Source organism: Trichechus manatus, unplaced genomic scaffold, assembly GCF_000243295.1.
Source record: "Trichechus manatus latirostris isolate Lorelei unplaced genomic scaffold, TriManLat1.0 scaffold00049, whole genome shotgun sequence".
In the NCBI taxonomy this organism is placed as follows: Eukaryota; Metazoa; Chordata; class Mammalia; order Sirenia; family Trichechidae; genus Trichechus; species Trichechus manatus.
Genome location: NW_004443985.1, coordinates 12195611 through 12210200, shown reverse-complemented (window position 1 = coordinate 12210200; position 14590 = coordinate 12195611). Strand labels below are relative to the sequence as shown.

Below are 14590 nucleotides of genomic sequence, written 5' to 3'. Positions count from 1 at the left end.
ACAAAGTCGCTGATTTGGTGATTGCTAGGTGGCCTAGTTTCTGTACATACAATGTGTTGGTCTTTCTCTAGTTCTTTTGGGGTTTTTATTGTTTACAACTTTTGTATTGAAAGAAAAATAGCCAAAGCATCTTTGACAGAAGGTTATGCACCAGGCAAAAGGATTTGAAACATAAGCTTGGGAACCCTTCTTATTGAAGTGGGGGCCTTGAACCATCCTCTTTTGTGTTCCTTTTCCCATTTCCTCTTTTGAACTAGAGCTTCTGTCCTAAAAATTTGACTCCTACCCTACGTCCTCCCCAGCACTCCCCTGAAAGCCACACATACATTTAATTTTGGGGATGTCTCCACAACATTTAAACCTTTTGTTCAGAAAACCTGAAGAAGCTAGGAATAGTCCATCCCTCGTTTCCAGCCTTCTGAGTCAAGGCCAGTCCTTGGTACGATTCATGCCAAAACTTATTAGTATTTGGATGGACCAAAGCTACTTAATCTCCCGTCATAGAGTAGACAGAAGCAGTGAGGGGCTTCCACATAGGAAGTGGGGGTGGGAGACCAAGAAAGGGAAGATGAATTTATTTCCAAGTCACTCACGGACTTTTATGCAGGTGCAAGAAACTTATGTCAAAGTGGCCACAAGATTGTATATAGGAGACGGACAAATGTAACTCCATGTTTACTGCTAGAAACCAAAGCTTTGTGAGAAATCTTGAATTTATGGGGAGGGAGGGAGGGTAGGAAAGTGTATACCTGTCTGTTCTTTCCCTGGTGCCTTCACCTCATTCCTGAACTAAGGGACTGTGAGCCCCAGTGGGCTTTGGTGACCCTCATCACTGGGGTATGTTTATTTGATGGTTGATTTTGCTGTACTGGGTACTTCCTTTCTCTTCTATCATTTTGTAACACATGCCGATCCTTTTGCCTTCCTGTCTCTTTTCCCTGGGAAAATATAATGAATAAAGACTTATTGGTACTGAAAAAAAAAAAAAAAAGAAATATGCAGGATCAACTTAACAGGATCAAATTTCTAAAAGGTCCCAGTTAACAACTGATCTAGGACTAAAAAAAGGGTACTTAAATACACACACACACACACACACCCCAAGTGGAGGAATGGCACTGATCCTGTAGACAGGAAGCAGAAGGCAGAGTACAATTTGAAGTAAAAGTAGAACTTAAATCGAGCTCTGAAAGAACAGCAGAGAAGCAGAAAGGAAGATCTGCCAAACAAGAGGAATGTATTCATTAAAAGCATAGACAGAGGAATCTTGTAAAGGTCATCCACGGAAAGGACTAGACACTCAAAAGATCAGCTATAAAAAACTCAAACCGTACTGTGAAATTACACCTCAAGTTACCGAAATTATGTAAAGGAACAATAAAATTCAATCTACTTATTTAAACATAGTGAACACTGGAAACAATTCATATCTTCCCTCCTCAACCTCATCTGGGAAAAAAAACAACAACAACTTTGAATAACGAAGCAACAAAAGAAAAGTAACAACACAAAAGCCAACCAAGTCTCAATAAATCTGATTTTTAAAAAAATCAAACAAATCGGGGTTTAAACAATTACTTGGTGGGCAAGAACAGAAAGGAATGAGAAACTGAATTTTTCCTTTTGCCCTCTCCTAAAAAAAAAATGCCTCAAAGTTCTGTAGATGGGGCTTATAAATTGACTTAAGGTTTTTTTCTCTCAAGTAAATATAAATAAAACTTTCTAATGAATTTTCCAAAAACCTAAGTTTTTCTCTTCATCACACTCCCAAAGGTTACTGAATTCATGGTGAGATACCAAAGTCGTTTCAGAGCAGAAGACACAGGAGGAAGGTGTTATGTACACGCCAAATGGAAAACAAACCAAGATCTGTCCCTCGCTATAAAACATTCATAATAAAATTAGCCATTAAAAACAAGAGCGAAACAAGGCTTGAGTCTGTCAGAGGTCATTATTAGCACACAATCCATTAAACATGACATAGCAAAATTCCTGAACAGATGCATCCTAAGATAGGGGAAGAAAGGACCAGACGATTTTTATAAAATTTCGTATTTCTCAACTATCAAAGTCATTGTGAAACACACTCTATTTTGTTTCATCTTCTTTCCATACTGTTTCTTCTTTTCTGTCTTCTTTCAACTAACACGTGAGTATTACCTGCTGCCACTGAGTTGATTCCAGCCCTACAGGCCAGAGTAGAACTGCCCCATAGGGTTTCCAAGAAGCAGTTGGTGGATTTGAACTGTCGACCTTTTGATTAGCAGCTGAGCTCTTAACCACTACGCCACCAGGGCTCCGCATGAATATTAACCCACTGCCATCGAGTTGATTCCGACTCATAGGAGGCAGGAAATAGGAATGACTCTTCTTCCTTTATCCCTTGCAACTCCTCAAGCTGAGAAAGATCTACAGGTCTCCCAACAGTCCAAATACAAAGGAAACGAAATGACAAACAACGAATTCAGTAGACTTTTATTGCTCTTTTGAACTTCAGTAATGTTTCCAAAAAATAGTTTTCTTCTAACAATCATGAAACAAATTTGAAAGGCAGGATCATTCACATTATAGACTTGTTAGAGACTTGTACTTCATATAAATGAAAAATATCAGTTCTCCATTTAAAATGTTTAATTTACTTTGGATTTCATTACAAAAAAAATTACCATTGTAAATATAAAAGTCATAAAAATTGGAACTGTACTGTGAAATTACACCTCAAGTTATCAAATATTATATAAAGGAACAATAAAATTCAATCTGTTTATTTAAATGCAGTAAACACTGGAAACAAATCACATCTTCCCCATCCCCGCAAAAAAAAACAAAAAACAAAAAACCAACAACAAATAACCTTGAGTAAGGAAGCAACAAAAGAAAAGCCGCAACACAAAAACCAATCAAATCTCAATAAATCTGATTGAAAACAACAACAACAACAAATTGGGGTTTAGACAATTACTTTAAGCCAGTTGTAGAAGTCAATAAACGCTAATTTAATTTAAAAATAATCATTAGATGATTCCATTTCCAACTATGTTTTCCTATAATTGACATTTATTTCACTTTTTGAAAGATAAGAAGACGAGTTTACATTAAAATCGCCACATTTTGCATTTTGAACACCATTTCAAACTTTGAATGTCCTGTTAAATCTTTAAATTTACTTTCTAAGAAATAAATAATGGCTGGACTAGACTAGAAGACATTTCACACACTGGTACTGCATAAGATAACAATGATGAGATCTACATAAATAAATTTAAAACACTGTTATTTAATATAAACATCTGTGAATTACATTGTTCTGTCAATGGCTTACACATCCAAAACCTGTGCACTTTAACACAGGATTCACCTGTCACACTGCTGAGCACGTTTCCAGAACAATGCACATGACGTAATCCTTTAAACAGCAAGCTCGGCTGTTACAGCTCAGTTTCAGAAACCATTCTTTGTTTTTACACGATTTTGAGCCTGCCTTGTGCGCGGAAAAACATCAGAAAGCTATTATCTACACACATAAATTCTGAGTATATGGAAGAAAAAGAAATGTTTTCTTTTTGGATGGAGAGAAAAGAAGTTAATGATTTTGAGTGGTAAAGACATCTGCTTTATAAATACATGCATTAGTACATACAAAATTCTGTCCTACACGTCTCACTGAAGACTTGGCAAATAGAACACTGGTACGCCACAACTTTTTTAAACAACTGATCGAGAACATCGCTCACACACACACACACGCATTAGAAAGACTATGTGCTTCACTTCTGTATATCTATTTATTAAAGAACACAGAGAATCACCCTTTTATCACAAGGAAGTTAGCTCATTGTTTTTTCCAAAGCTGCTATTTTAGAGTGAAACAGCACTGAGAAGAAAGTAAAATTCAGATAGTCAACATCAGGGTTCATTATAGTCTATGTAAACAGACGTCTATAAATAAATAAAATAGGGTGGAGAGAAGGCGATCCTGAGGTGGCTCTGTGGCCAGGGTATTCAGTAGCACTAAGCTCCATCCCTGGAAACCAAGGCATCTAAGAAAGTGCAGGGCTGTTTGTTTGATTTTATTTTGTAAATGGAATATGTACAGGTTTAATTATTTTGCACCTTGAGGTAAATCAGTACATAGCAATTACTACTGCACACTTACACCTATTTAAGGCAATATTTAAAAACCAAATTATATCCTTCACTGTCTTGTAATGAATGCTATCCATGATTGTTATTTTTCAAAAATAGTGGAAAAAATACCATAACTATGTAAAACAAGCAGTTAATTACTTAACCATGAATTACCTTTGCTCTTCAATGAAGTAGTCATATCAGATCATATAGTAAGTCAAGTAGTCACAAGAAAGTAGAAGCCATTAACAATCAGAAACCTTGTAAAAACATTTTGAGTGCAAAGTATTTTGCAAGTCATGGTTTTTCTGACACTGGGTAATTACTATACATAATTAAATAAAATCACAGAAACACTATGATCCCAGGTAGTTTTCAGTTTAAATTTTAAAATCACTTCCTGTAAAATAAGTACGTTTGTTAACCCTTTGATGTCCAGACACAAGGAAATGATGTGAGGAATTCTCTTGCTCAGGTACAACCAGGGGAATTTAAAAAACAGCAGCAAATACTGGGGTGTCTGGAAATGACTATGCTGCTACGAATAAATAGGAATCACTTCACTGGAGGCTCATAAACAATAACAAGCAGCGAGGGTAACACTCTACATCAATTGCCAATAGAGTCTCTTTTTCAGGCAGTGATGCCAGCTATGTTTTTCCAAAGAAAAGCAGCTAAATTTCCAGCCTCTCATGTGAGGCAGAAGCTGAATCCATTATTTTAACTAGAATCTGAAAATCAGGTCTCAGATGGGGAAATTAAGTCAGTTAATAAGCAGTTTAGAATGAATTAAACACTTCAGAATTGTGAAAATATCAGCTTTTGGCATTCCTCATGATCCTCTGTGGGATCAATCTGTCATACTTTTGTACTTTAATTATAGATGCTAAAGGGAATTTCATTAAAATTTTCTCCAATATTCCTGTCACCGTTTTTTATATTTCTGTGGCTTCTCAATACTCACTTGGTGTTTGTAAATTAGTCTCTTGCCAAATCAGTTTCACAACTCCATTCATCCAGTCCTACAGGCTTAAGAACAACATCTATTCATTTCATGGGGAGCTAAGAGTATATAAAAGATGACTAAAAAGATGAGCTGAAAGTTAAAAAGACAGCTCAGAAAAGCAGAATCGAAGTAAGACAGCAAATACCGGAACAAAGCAGGAAGAACGCCATCAATCTGAGCTGTACATAAAACATCAAATTTCCTTTGAAAACACAAATATGGCAGTACTTTATATCAAAGATGTAAAATCTATCACCTCCTTTCAGATCATAAATCATAAATGCAGTGAGCACCATCTATTTACACATTAACAATTTACTCTGTATTTGTTACCTTATCAAATGTTTATATAGTATTTAAGCATCATATTAAAATAAATAAAGTATTTTAAAATGAAATCACGGGTAAGGAACTATTAAACATATTCTATACAACAGAAAGAATAACACCGTAAACAGAAAATTCAGGGTAATTCTTAGTAGCAAAGAGTTAATACTGATCATAAACCCATTTGAGAGAATTCTGACTCCTGATTATTTCATCATACTACTTATAACAGAAAAATAATCAAGAACTTGAGCCTGATACAAACTGAACCATTTTAAGTAAAAGACAGGAAAGGCAGAGAGGAGAACAGTGTGGGCATCCTAGGATCTAATAAAGAATTCAGGAAAAATTCTACACAGGCAGCTACATTTAAAATTTAACTACAGCAAATTGGCATCTTATAGCTTCAAAAATTCATAAAGTTATGACTGGTATGGGGGTTAAATTGTAAAGTCACTTGCAATGTTACTTATCTCTTAAAATGAAACCCTAGATATGCAGGTTTTCAGGGGTTTTTAAAAAAATATTTTTAAAACCTAACGGTCAAATCTATAGTTCTCATCTTGAAATTTTGCCATTGTTCTACATTCCCGTCTATGGCCAAAAAAGTCCCACTGCTTGTGAAACATGGCAGACACCTACATAAACGAACCACACACACACGAAAGCCGCGGCACGTTACCATTTGTCCCACAGCACCGGCATACAGACTTCTTCCCATAAAGCATTAACCGAAGTGATGGAATACATGAAAATCTTCAGAAACAAGTTAAAACTCGAGTAAAAAAATTATAAATATGTGGATAAAGTACGTGTCACTAAAGGTTGATATGAATTGCCACTGGTGAACAGACAGATGGAAGGAAAAGTAGGTCGAATGCATTTCCCCACATCTTTCTATTGCAGAACAGAAAAAGAAAAATTCTAACAGAATAAATATTTGAATAGTAAGAATCATGTACCTCATTTTTAAGAGACCATTTTCACGACACACAGAGTCTCCATGGTGCTCATGAACTTTAGACACTACTTCAAAAAACCCAGCAGTCACGCATGAACAGCGTGCCATACAGTATAGTTATGTACAGTGACGTGACACACACACAGTATACATATACATATATATATATATAATTTCTCTTGGTTCGATTCTATAATGAAGTTTCGGCATCCATGTATCTCTTTGTTGGTTCATCTTCAAAGTTTATTTTCACACTCTCAGGTTTTTCAGGGCTATTTAAAACAAAAAAATAAGAATAAATGGTTTCAAAATGAACAAATATTAAATTTCAAATGTGGCCGCTATCTATAAGAAGCCTTTTGAGATGGTTATTAGCAATATAAACTTATGACTTGGTATTATTACTTTACAGCTTTCTTTTAATACCAGTAAACTTAACTGGAAAGGCAAATATAAAAATGTTCTGAAGTTTATTTGAATAATATGTTTGTCACTGAAATTCCTGTTTTTATTACAACTGAAGAGGGGCTCCTTAAAACTGGTCAATATATGACTATGCTTGATTTATTAATTTTACGGAATGTATGAACAGAACTGTAGCGTTTGACTTTTAATTCACTGGCAAATCCATTAACAAATGAATCTTTGCTAATACAGGTAAGTATCAATTAATATCCTGCTATAGATAACAAATTTACAAAACTCCTCTCACCAAATCTGGAACACAAATACATGATCAACACACATATTTTATATTTTCAAGTTAATATTAAGTGCAAATGACTCCATGTATATGGACTGATTTAATGTCACACATGAATATCTGGATTTTGAGAAAAAAATTTTCAAAAAGTATATATAGTTTGCTGCCTTCTCCAGGCAAAACTGAAGGAAAGTCCTCTTAACGTTTTTCTGTTAAATGACATGGACCAGACAATCCCTCACTTCAGATACGATGAGATGATTGTATGGTATTTTTATCATAACTATACTAACAACCTGGACCATGGGTGCTGAAAAGGTATGAAAGATTGCTAATAGCAAGAAGAATATCCAGTGAAATTCAGGCTGCATGGAATGAAGAACTGATACAAAATGACAAAGCTTAACAAAAAATTTTTAAGATCAAAGATAGAGCGAAGAACGAAACAGCAGGGAATTAGAACTCAAGTAGTAATGATGGAAAGTGAAAAGATATGACGATACAGAGTAAGTAGGAAAAAGGTTCTAAAAGGGGATAAGGAAAGAATGAGAAAAAGCTAATCAATGTTTATCGAAAGACAGCGCTCAGTAGGACAGCTACCAGCCATCAATAACTACACGACAGCCTGCCTAGAGAAGAGTTTTGATCTGACACCCAAGCAGAATACATCAGCAGCCAGCACAGTATCTGGCACAAAGTGTGCACAGAATAAGTATTTGTTAAATAGGAACTACTGAATACCCTGGAGGACAATATCTCGATGCTCCAGAGACCTAAGAGATTAACATACTGATGATTATCAAGGTAGAATCGAGGGCTCTGGCCTTAAAGCGAGGACTAAAGAAAGAAAAAAAAAAAAAAGGTTACATAACGAGAAGTATAAGGAAGAGGTTACATAATAGTTTCAATGCATGCGCACGGTCCATTATAAAACTGAACGGCCTTTACACTCATGAATTAAATTTCTTCCAGAAATATCTTCAACAAAAATGTATGTTAGTGAAGAAAAAATGGTATGCTAAAAAACAAACAGAAATTTGAGAAGGAAAACAATCCAGTTTTTCTTTTTTCTTGGACCATCAGAGAGCGCATGACTGAGGCTGGTGTTCAACAAAACTAGGTATTTAATCCCTAGGAATTATCTTTCTTTATACAGTTTCTAATCTTTTATATATTTATTTCATGCTATTATATGTATATATATTCACTGGTATTATAAAATGTCTCAAATTCTTTCTTTGAACTAGTCAGAGTGTAAACAAAAAAACAAAACATAACCTATGGCTGATTCCAGTACACAATAAAACGATGGCTGGATGGATGGACGGATGGAAGGCAGGGAGGGAAACGGTGGCGGGGAGGGAGGAAAGCAGGCTGGGGAAGGAAGGCTGGTTTTGTTAAGCAAAGGAAACATAAATGAGGTAATGAAGTTTTTCTTGCGTAGCTATCTCTAAGTAATTTGAAAACTGGCTACAGTTATAAAAGGCGTAAAGAGTTACAGCTACCTGGTGTTAGCTCGGGTTACTCTGGCATTCTCAGTGCTCACGGAAAGGGCCTTCCACTGCGCAGTTTTGGCCATTTCATCTGATATGTTAACAACTGAGGGGTCAACACTGAAGAACAAACACACTTGCTGGTTAGTATTCAGTACTTGCAAAAGCATTAATATTGTCATTTGTATTATTTATATAATATTGACACACTATATAACATTGTCTTCATCAACCTCAGATGGAAAAATCTCTTGCTGGGCACTTAAACTAGGGTTTAGAAAGATATCAGAATTGCGGCATTCCGTTATAAAGGCTACACAGGGAACTTTCTTTATAATCAAAACTAGGAGTAAGATTATTTAAACGGGCAAGATTTATTTGCGGACCTTTGCTTCAGAATTCAATTACTCTAGCATTACATTATTCTGGCAATGATGACCACAGATGATCATCTTGGCTATTAAAGCGTATTGCTGAAATAGCATAAAAGAATATACTAATGTGCTTATAAATACAAATATAAAATAAATACAGCCTCAAATCAACTAGAAACCTTTCAAAATAGGCACAAACGCCAATCACATCAAATAAACATCTGAAGAATGTAAGGAAAAATTAAGATTATGGTCAGGAAAGAAGAAAAAAAAAACCTTGATTTTCATACCTTTTACAAATTTTCAATTAGAACAGTAGGCAATGTGACACTTTAAAATTGGAAACAAAGCTCTGAAAATATTTCAACAGATAACACGAAAACACAAAATACTATTTTTAGCTGGCACTCACGTTTTTAGTGTCAAGGTGTTAATGTAAATTTATCAAAATCAAAAGAACAGAATACTGTCCTTTTATCACTGTAAGGGACAAATGTCATCATTTCTCTATGTCTATGAAATTTTGCAAAGATAACTTTAAGACTCCAGGCCCAATAATGACGCTATACATAAACTGTTAATTTTGCACTCGAGGCTGTCCATCCGTCACAGGTAATATGAAAGTAACATGAAGTTAATGTAAAGATATTTGCAAGCCAAAAGAAAAACACTTCATGCAAACAAGCTACACACAAATAACAAATGTCCAACCAGATAATGGTAAATTCACAATGTGATGGCAGCTAGGTCATAAATGACTAAACAGCAGTCATCTAGAAACTGCTAGCTTTAAATCAGAATGTTGTTTAAAATTTAAGATCGCAGAGAAGTGTGACATAGTCCCTGAAGGGTCTACAGAAACGGCTGCTATAGCTTTGCCAAGTCAATTTTTAGAAAGTACACAAAGCTGGAATGTCCAAGTTCACAAACGGCAGAGCCATCCAACCTGAAACTATGCCCACCCTGAATAAATGTTTATTTGTCTGGCTGTAAACTTCAAAGAACTGAAGAGAGGAATTATTCCTGAAGTGTTTTAGCTTCAAGATGTCCTCTTCTCAATAAGAACTTTTCTATTACTAGAAATCAAGATTTTTCTTTAAGAAAGTATACATTCCATTTTTTTCCCCAAAATAAAACTAGAAGGGAAAAACTTTGCCTACATTAAATAAGCTATTTTCATATTTTATAGGGCTTCGCAATTTCCAAAAGCCTCCATGTATTATTTCATTTGATCTTCATAGCAAGTAATCCAAAGCTAGTTAAGATTTAAAATTTTGGCAGATAAACAGGTCAGTAATTTCCTGGCATTCTTGATGTTGAAATTTTAAGCAAAGCAGCATTAATAGCAGCTCATTGCACCACTTAAAAGACCAGAGTAAAAATACAGATAACCTATTCACTCTTTGTTAAATACCAGACAGTACAGACTCCACTCAAATTGTCAAGGACCATGTAATATCACATGGAGAGAGTGACAAAGCAGGGCATAGAAATTACGTGGCAAATCATCTCAGCAAACTGGTGACAGTCACTAAGGCATCATGGCGGCTCCTATCTGCAGCCAATGAAGTTAACACATTAACTCACTCAACAGATACAGAGCCTCGCGAAGCAGAGCACTGTAGTGCTGGACATATTAAAATCTCTCCACTTCGTTATGGAGCCCTGGTGGCACAGTGGTTAAGAGTTTGGCTGCTAACCTAAAGGTCAGCAGTTCAAATCCACCAGCCGCTCCTTGGAAACCCAACAAGGGCAGTTCTACTCTGTCCTATAGGGTCACTATGAGTTGGAACTGACTTAACAGCAATGGTGTTTTACCGAGAGAATGGGAGTATTCTGAGACTTGTGTACTGATTTTAAGCTTCACTAAGATAGATGGCATGATGGACTAAAAGTAAATCTCATAGGCTTGACATGGAAGTTAGTTTAAGGGTCTGGTCCAAGTCCAGATTCTTCTTCATTCCTGCCTGTAATATAATCCGCGTGGGGAAGAAAAGGAGTATGCGATTCCTTTTCAAATTGCATGAAGCCCTACTCTAGTTGATATGCCAGGTGCAGATTTTATCATCTTTTTAAAAATTTACAAAAGTCCGTAAAGAAACATTATATATGGTTTTTTCATGCAGTTAACATGTACACAAAACACATTAAAAAAAATAAAATTTATATCTCACCTATATTTTAGGGCCTTAACTGGAATTTGCAAGAGACTTCCCCCTTCAAATGGAAGGTGCACGGTATCACTGTCTTCAGCCTGAAGCATTCGTTCAGCTTCCTTTAGAGCACATACGCAAAACAATTACTCTTCTCAGAATATTTTCAGGAAGATAAATTAATATATAACATCTTAAAGAATGAAAACCCCAAACAGTATTATTTAAATATAACATACTTGCCCATGACTGAGTACTTCATTTTATTATGAACACCTGCTTGTAGCATATAATGAAAACCACCACTTGTAAAGAATAATTTTTAAATGGTATACCTTCCATTTCTGTAAGTTTAGATAACTAGTTAAACAGCAGTTTAGATATAGAAACAAATCTGGTTATCAATTATAACGCAGGTGAAATCTCCTGTCTTTCATCACAATCCGAGGAAAATCTCATAAGGACAAGCAGAGTTTCTCAGCCTCAGCAATACTGACATTTAAGACTAGATAATTTTCTGTTGTAGGGGTTAAGTTCACGTCGAGTCTTTAGCAACAGCCCCGGCCTCTATGCACTAGGAGACAGCAGCACCGCCTCCAGTTACGACAGTCAAAAATGTCTCAGACATGCAAAACGTTCCCTGGGGGAGAAAATCTGGTTGTGAACAACAAGGGTACGGGGACCAGACCAAAATTGTAACGCAGCAATGGGGACGGAGGGCAGGGCAGGATAGGTGAGACTGTTTCCAGACGAGCGTTCACATGCTTCTTCCCTACTAACAGAACTCTCATCATTTGCAGGTGCTATGTGCCCAGCTTGGGAAAAACGGGGGACAAGTCCCTACATTTCCCAGCATTCCTTGCAACTTAGTGTGGCTGGGTGGTGTACACAGAACTTATTGGATGATATTTCTGGAAGATTCCTTAAAAAGGGACAACTAGGTCAAGCCCTTTTTTCCTTCTCCCCCTTCCTCGTTCCTCCTATCTCTAATGATAACAAACAGCTGGAGTTCAGCAGCCATCTTGGCCCATCAGGTAAACCTGAGAATGGAAACTGTGGTGAGGATGGTTCAGAAGAAACACAGCAGACTCAGTTCCTGATGGCCCTCTGGGGCCATCACTTCACCTACTTTCAGGACTTTTTTGTACATAAGAGAATAAACCCTTGTGTTTAAGCCATTTTTATTTTTTTTATTTTTTTCTGTTTTATGACACTGAACCTCATTCTAACTGACACAGGAAGTAATCCACAGGCAATTATACCTAAATTTTTTATAAGTACATTATATCCAATCCAATTTGAAAAATCACAAACGCTCATAAACAATTACATATATAATATAGCTTTGAAGAAAAATTAATTCTCATTTTTAAAATAGTGGCATCTCAATTCAAGTTCATATTCTAACTGGTATTCTAACTAGAAGAGTCATAATTTTTGTTGAAAAGTAAACAAAACCAGTAGTTTTAATATTTATACTTAAAACCGTGACATTTAAAAGTGTGTATCTTTCTTCTTATCGTTCATTTTCAAAGAATATTCTGAACAGGAAAGTTGAATTAGGCATTAAAATCAACACAACCATCTATGCTACAAACCTAGCACCTGCTTTTCCTTCTTATTAAGTGATGGCACTGAGTTAGTTATCAAAAAACAAAACAAAATCTCAAATTCAGAATAAAGTAATAATGTTTAACCTCAGCAGACAAATCAACTGACACATAATAATGCATATAAAGATTAAAGCTGTATAATACTTTTTGTAAAAAGGTATTTACTTAAAGGCCTTTTTATCATTACCTAGGCCTGGTGGGGTTTGAGCGTGGCTGCTAACCAAAGGGTTGGGAGTTCGAACCCATCACTCGCTCCTTGGAACCCCATGGGGCAGTTTTACTTTGTCCTATAGGGTCACTATGAGTTGGAATCAACTCGACATCAATGGGGGTTTGGTTTGTTTTTTTCGGGCCTGATAATTAAATTTCTATTAAAATTAATAGATACACTAAAAATGTATTTATGTATTTTTAGGTAAAATGAGATGATAGCCTAGAACGTAGGATTTTTAAAAAAGCTCAAATACTTCTGCTTGTTGAAAAGTACAGTGTGATATATAATTTTTAAAAAGTATTCTTGTGCCAGGACAACAGAAAACCAAGATGGTGAAATGACTAAGAGCCTGGGTTTGGGACAGATGACTTAACCTCTCTCTCCCTCAGTTTCTTTATCTGTAAAATGGGGATAATAATCACACCTACACTAGTGAGGATTAAAAGACCAAATCCATATAAAGTGATTAGAATAGGACCTGCTGGGCAGTGCAGCATACAAATCAAGTGAATGGTGTAGATTTAAAATTCTTGGGCTGTTTACCTCTTTCTCTTTTTTCTTTTTGTCATCTTCTTTCTTTTTCTTACTTTCTGGCATGAGATCATCAAGCCAGCTCAGCTCTCTCTTTGTGAAACACAGGTCCATGAGCTTGCGTACAAAGACCAGTGCAAGAACCTTAAAAAAGTGAGAAAGGGATTATCAGCAACACCTAAAGAGAACTCACTTAAAGAAAACAAAAAATATTAAACCTTACAGACAGTATAAAAGGAGTTCATATAATCTGCTGACAAATGATTTCATATACCATCTTAATTCAAAAGAACTGAGTCACCTACTTATCTTCTTCAACTTTCTTCTCAAATAATAGCTATAAAGGGAGAAAAAAGGAAATGGCAACCTTAACCTTTTCCCGAATAAATAAATCCCTTGCCTTCTGCATACAATTATAAAGCAAGGTAAGAATACTGAGTATCATCACAGTAAAAAAGATTATGAATTTTCATGACAACCCCACATTATATAAGCATATATAATTTAAAAAACTTTTCCCTTGCTATTCTTTGTACTTTTATCAAGGTAAGAAGGAATAGAGAGAAAAATCAGCAATTATAAGCTTCAAGCTTCACGTTTTAGTGGAAGAAGGTGAGCACAGTCTTCTTCCTCCTGCATCATACGTGAAAGTCTACACATGGATACTATGGGAAGGATGTTAAATACTCAAAAACCTGTGAAAGCCAGAACCTGTGCAAGGCGCAAACCTGTCAGAGAAGGAAAACTCAAATATTTTCCATTAAAATAAGCGACAGAAAAGTGGTAAGACTGCACCCCGTCAAAGGTGAAAAACTTGCAAGACCCGGATGAACAAGACAGTCCCGTGGAGTTGCAGCTCTTAGGGGTCTCACTATGTACATAGGACCTCCTCTTACTTAGATTTTGGGGCATTTCTGGCTGAAGTTTGTGGTCTTTAAACCTATGTCTCAAGGCTAACGCGATGGAACTAACCGAACAATCGAGAACTATCAGCATACTCCAACATTCACAATGCACCATGACTCCTCAGCGGGAAAAAGACGCTAGAATCTCTACGACTGTCAAGAACAGAGACCATATTTGTTTC

The 14590-nt window shown here is 35.9% G+C and overlaps 1 protein-coding gene across 1 annotated transcript in view; it reads right to left on the bottom strand.

Moving 5' to 3' along the window:
* Positions 1–975: 975 nt before the first annotated feature.
* SLC4A7 (solute carrier family 4 member 7) overlaps positions 976–14590 on the bottom strand; it is an 82094-nt gene continuing 68479 nt past the window's right edge. Inside the window, exons 21-24 of the mRNA XM_023732207.1 lie at positions 13516–13647; positions 11167–11267; positions 8631–8738; positions 976–6694 (exon numbers count right to left, since the gene is read on the bottom strand). Coding sequence (XP_023587975.1) covers positions 6613–6694; positions 8631–8738; positions 11167–11267; positions 13516–13647 — 423 coding nt within the window. The 3' untranslated portion in view covers positions 976–6612. The remainder of the gene's footprint in view (positions 6695–8630; positions 8739–11166; positions 11268–13515; positions 13648–14590) is intronic.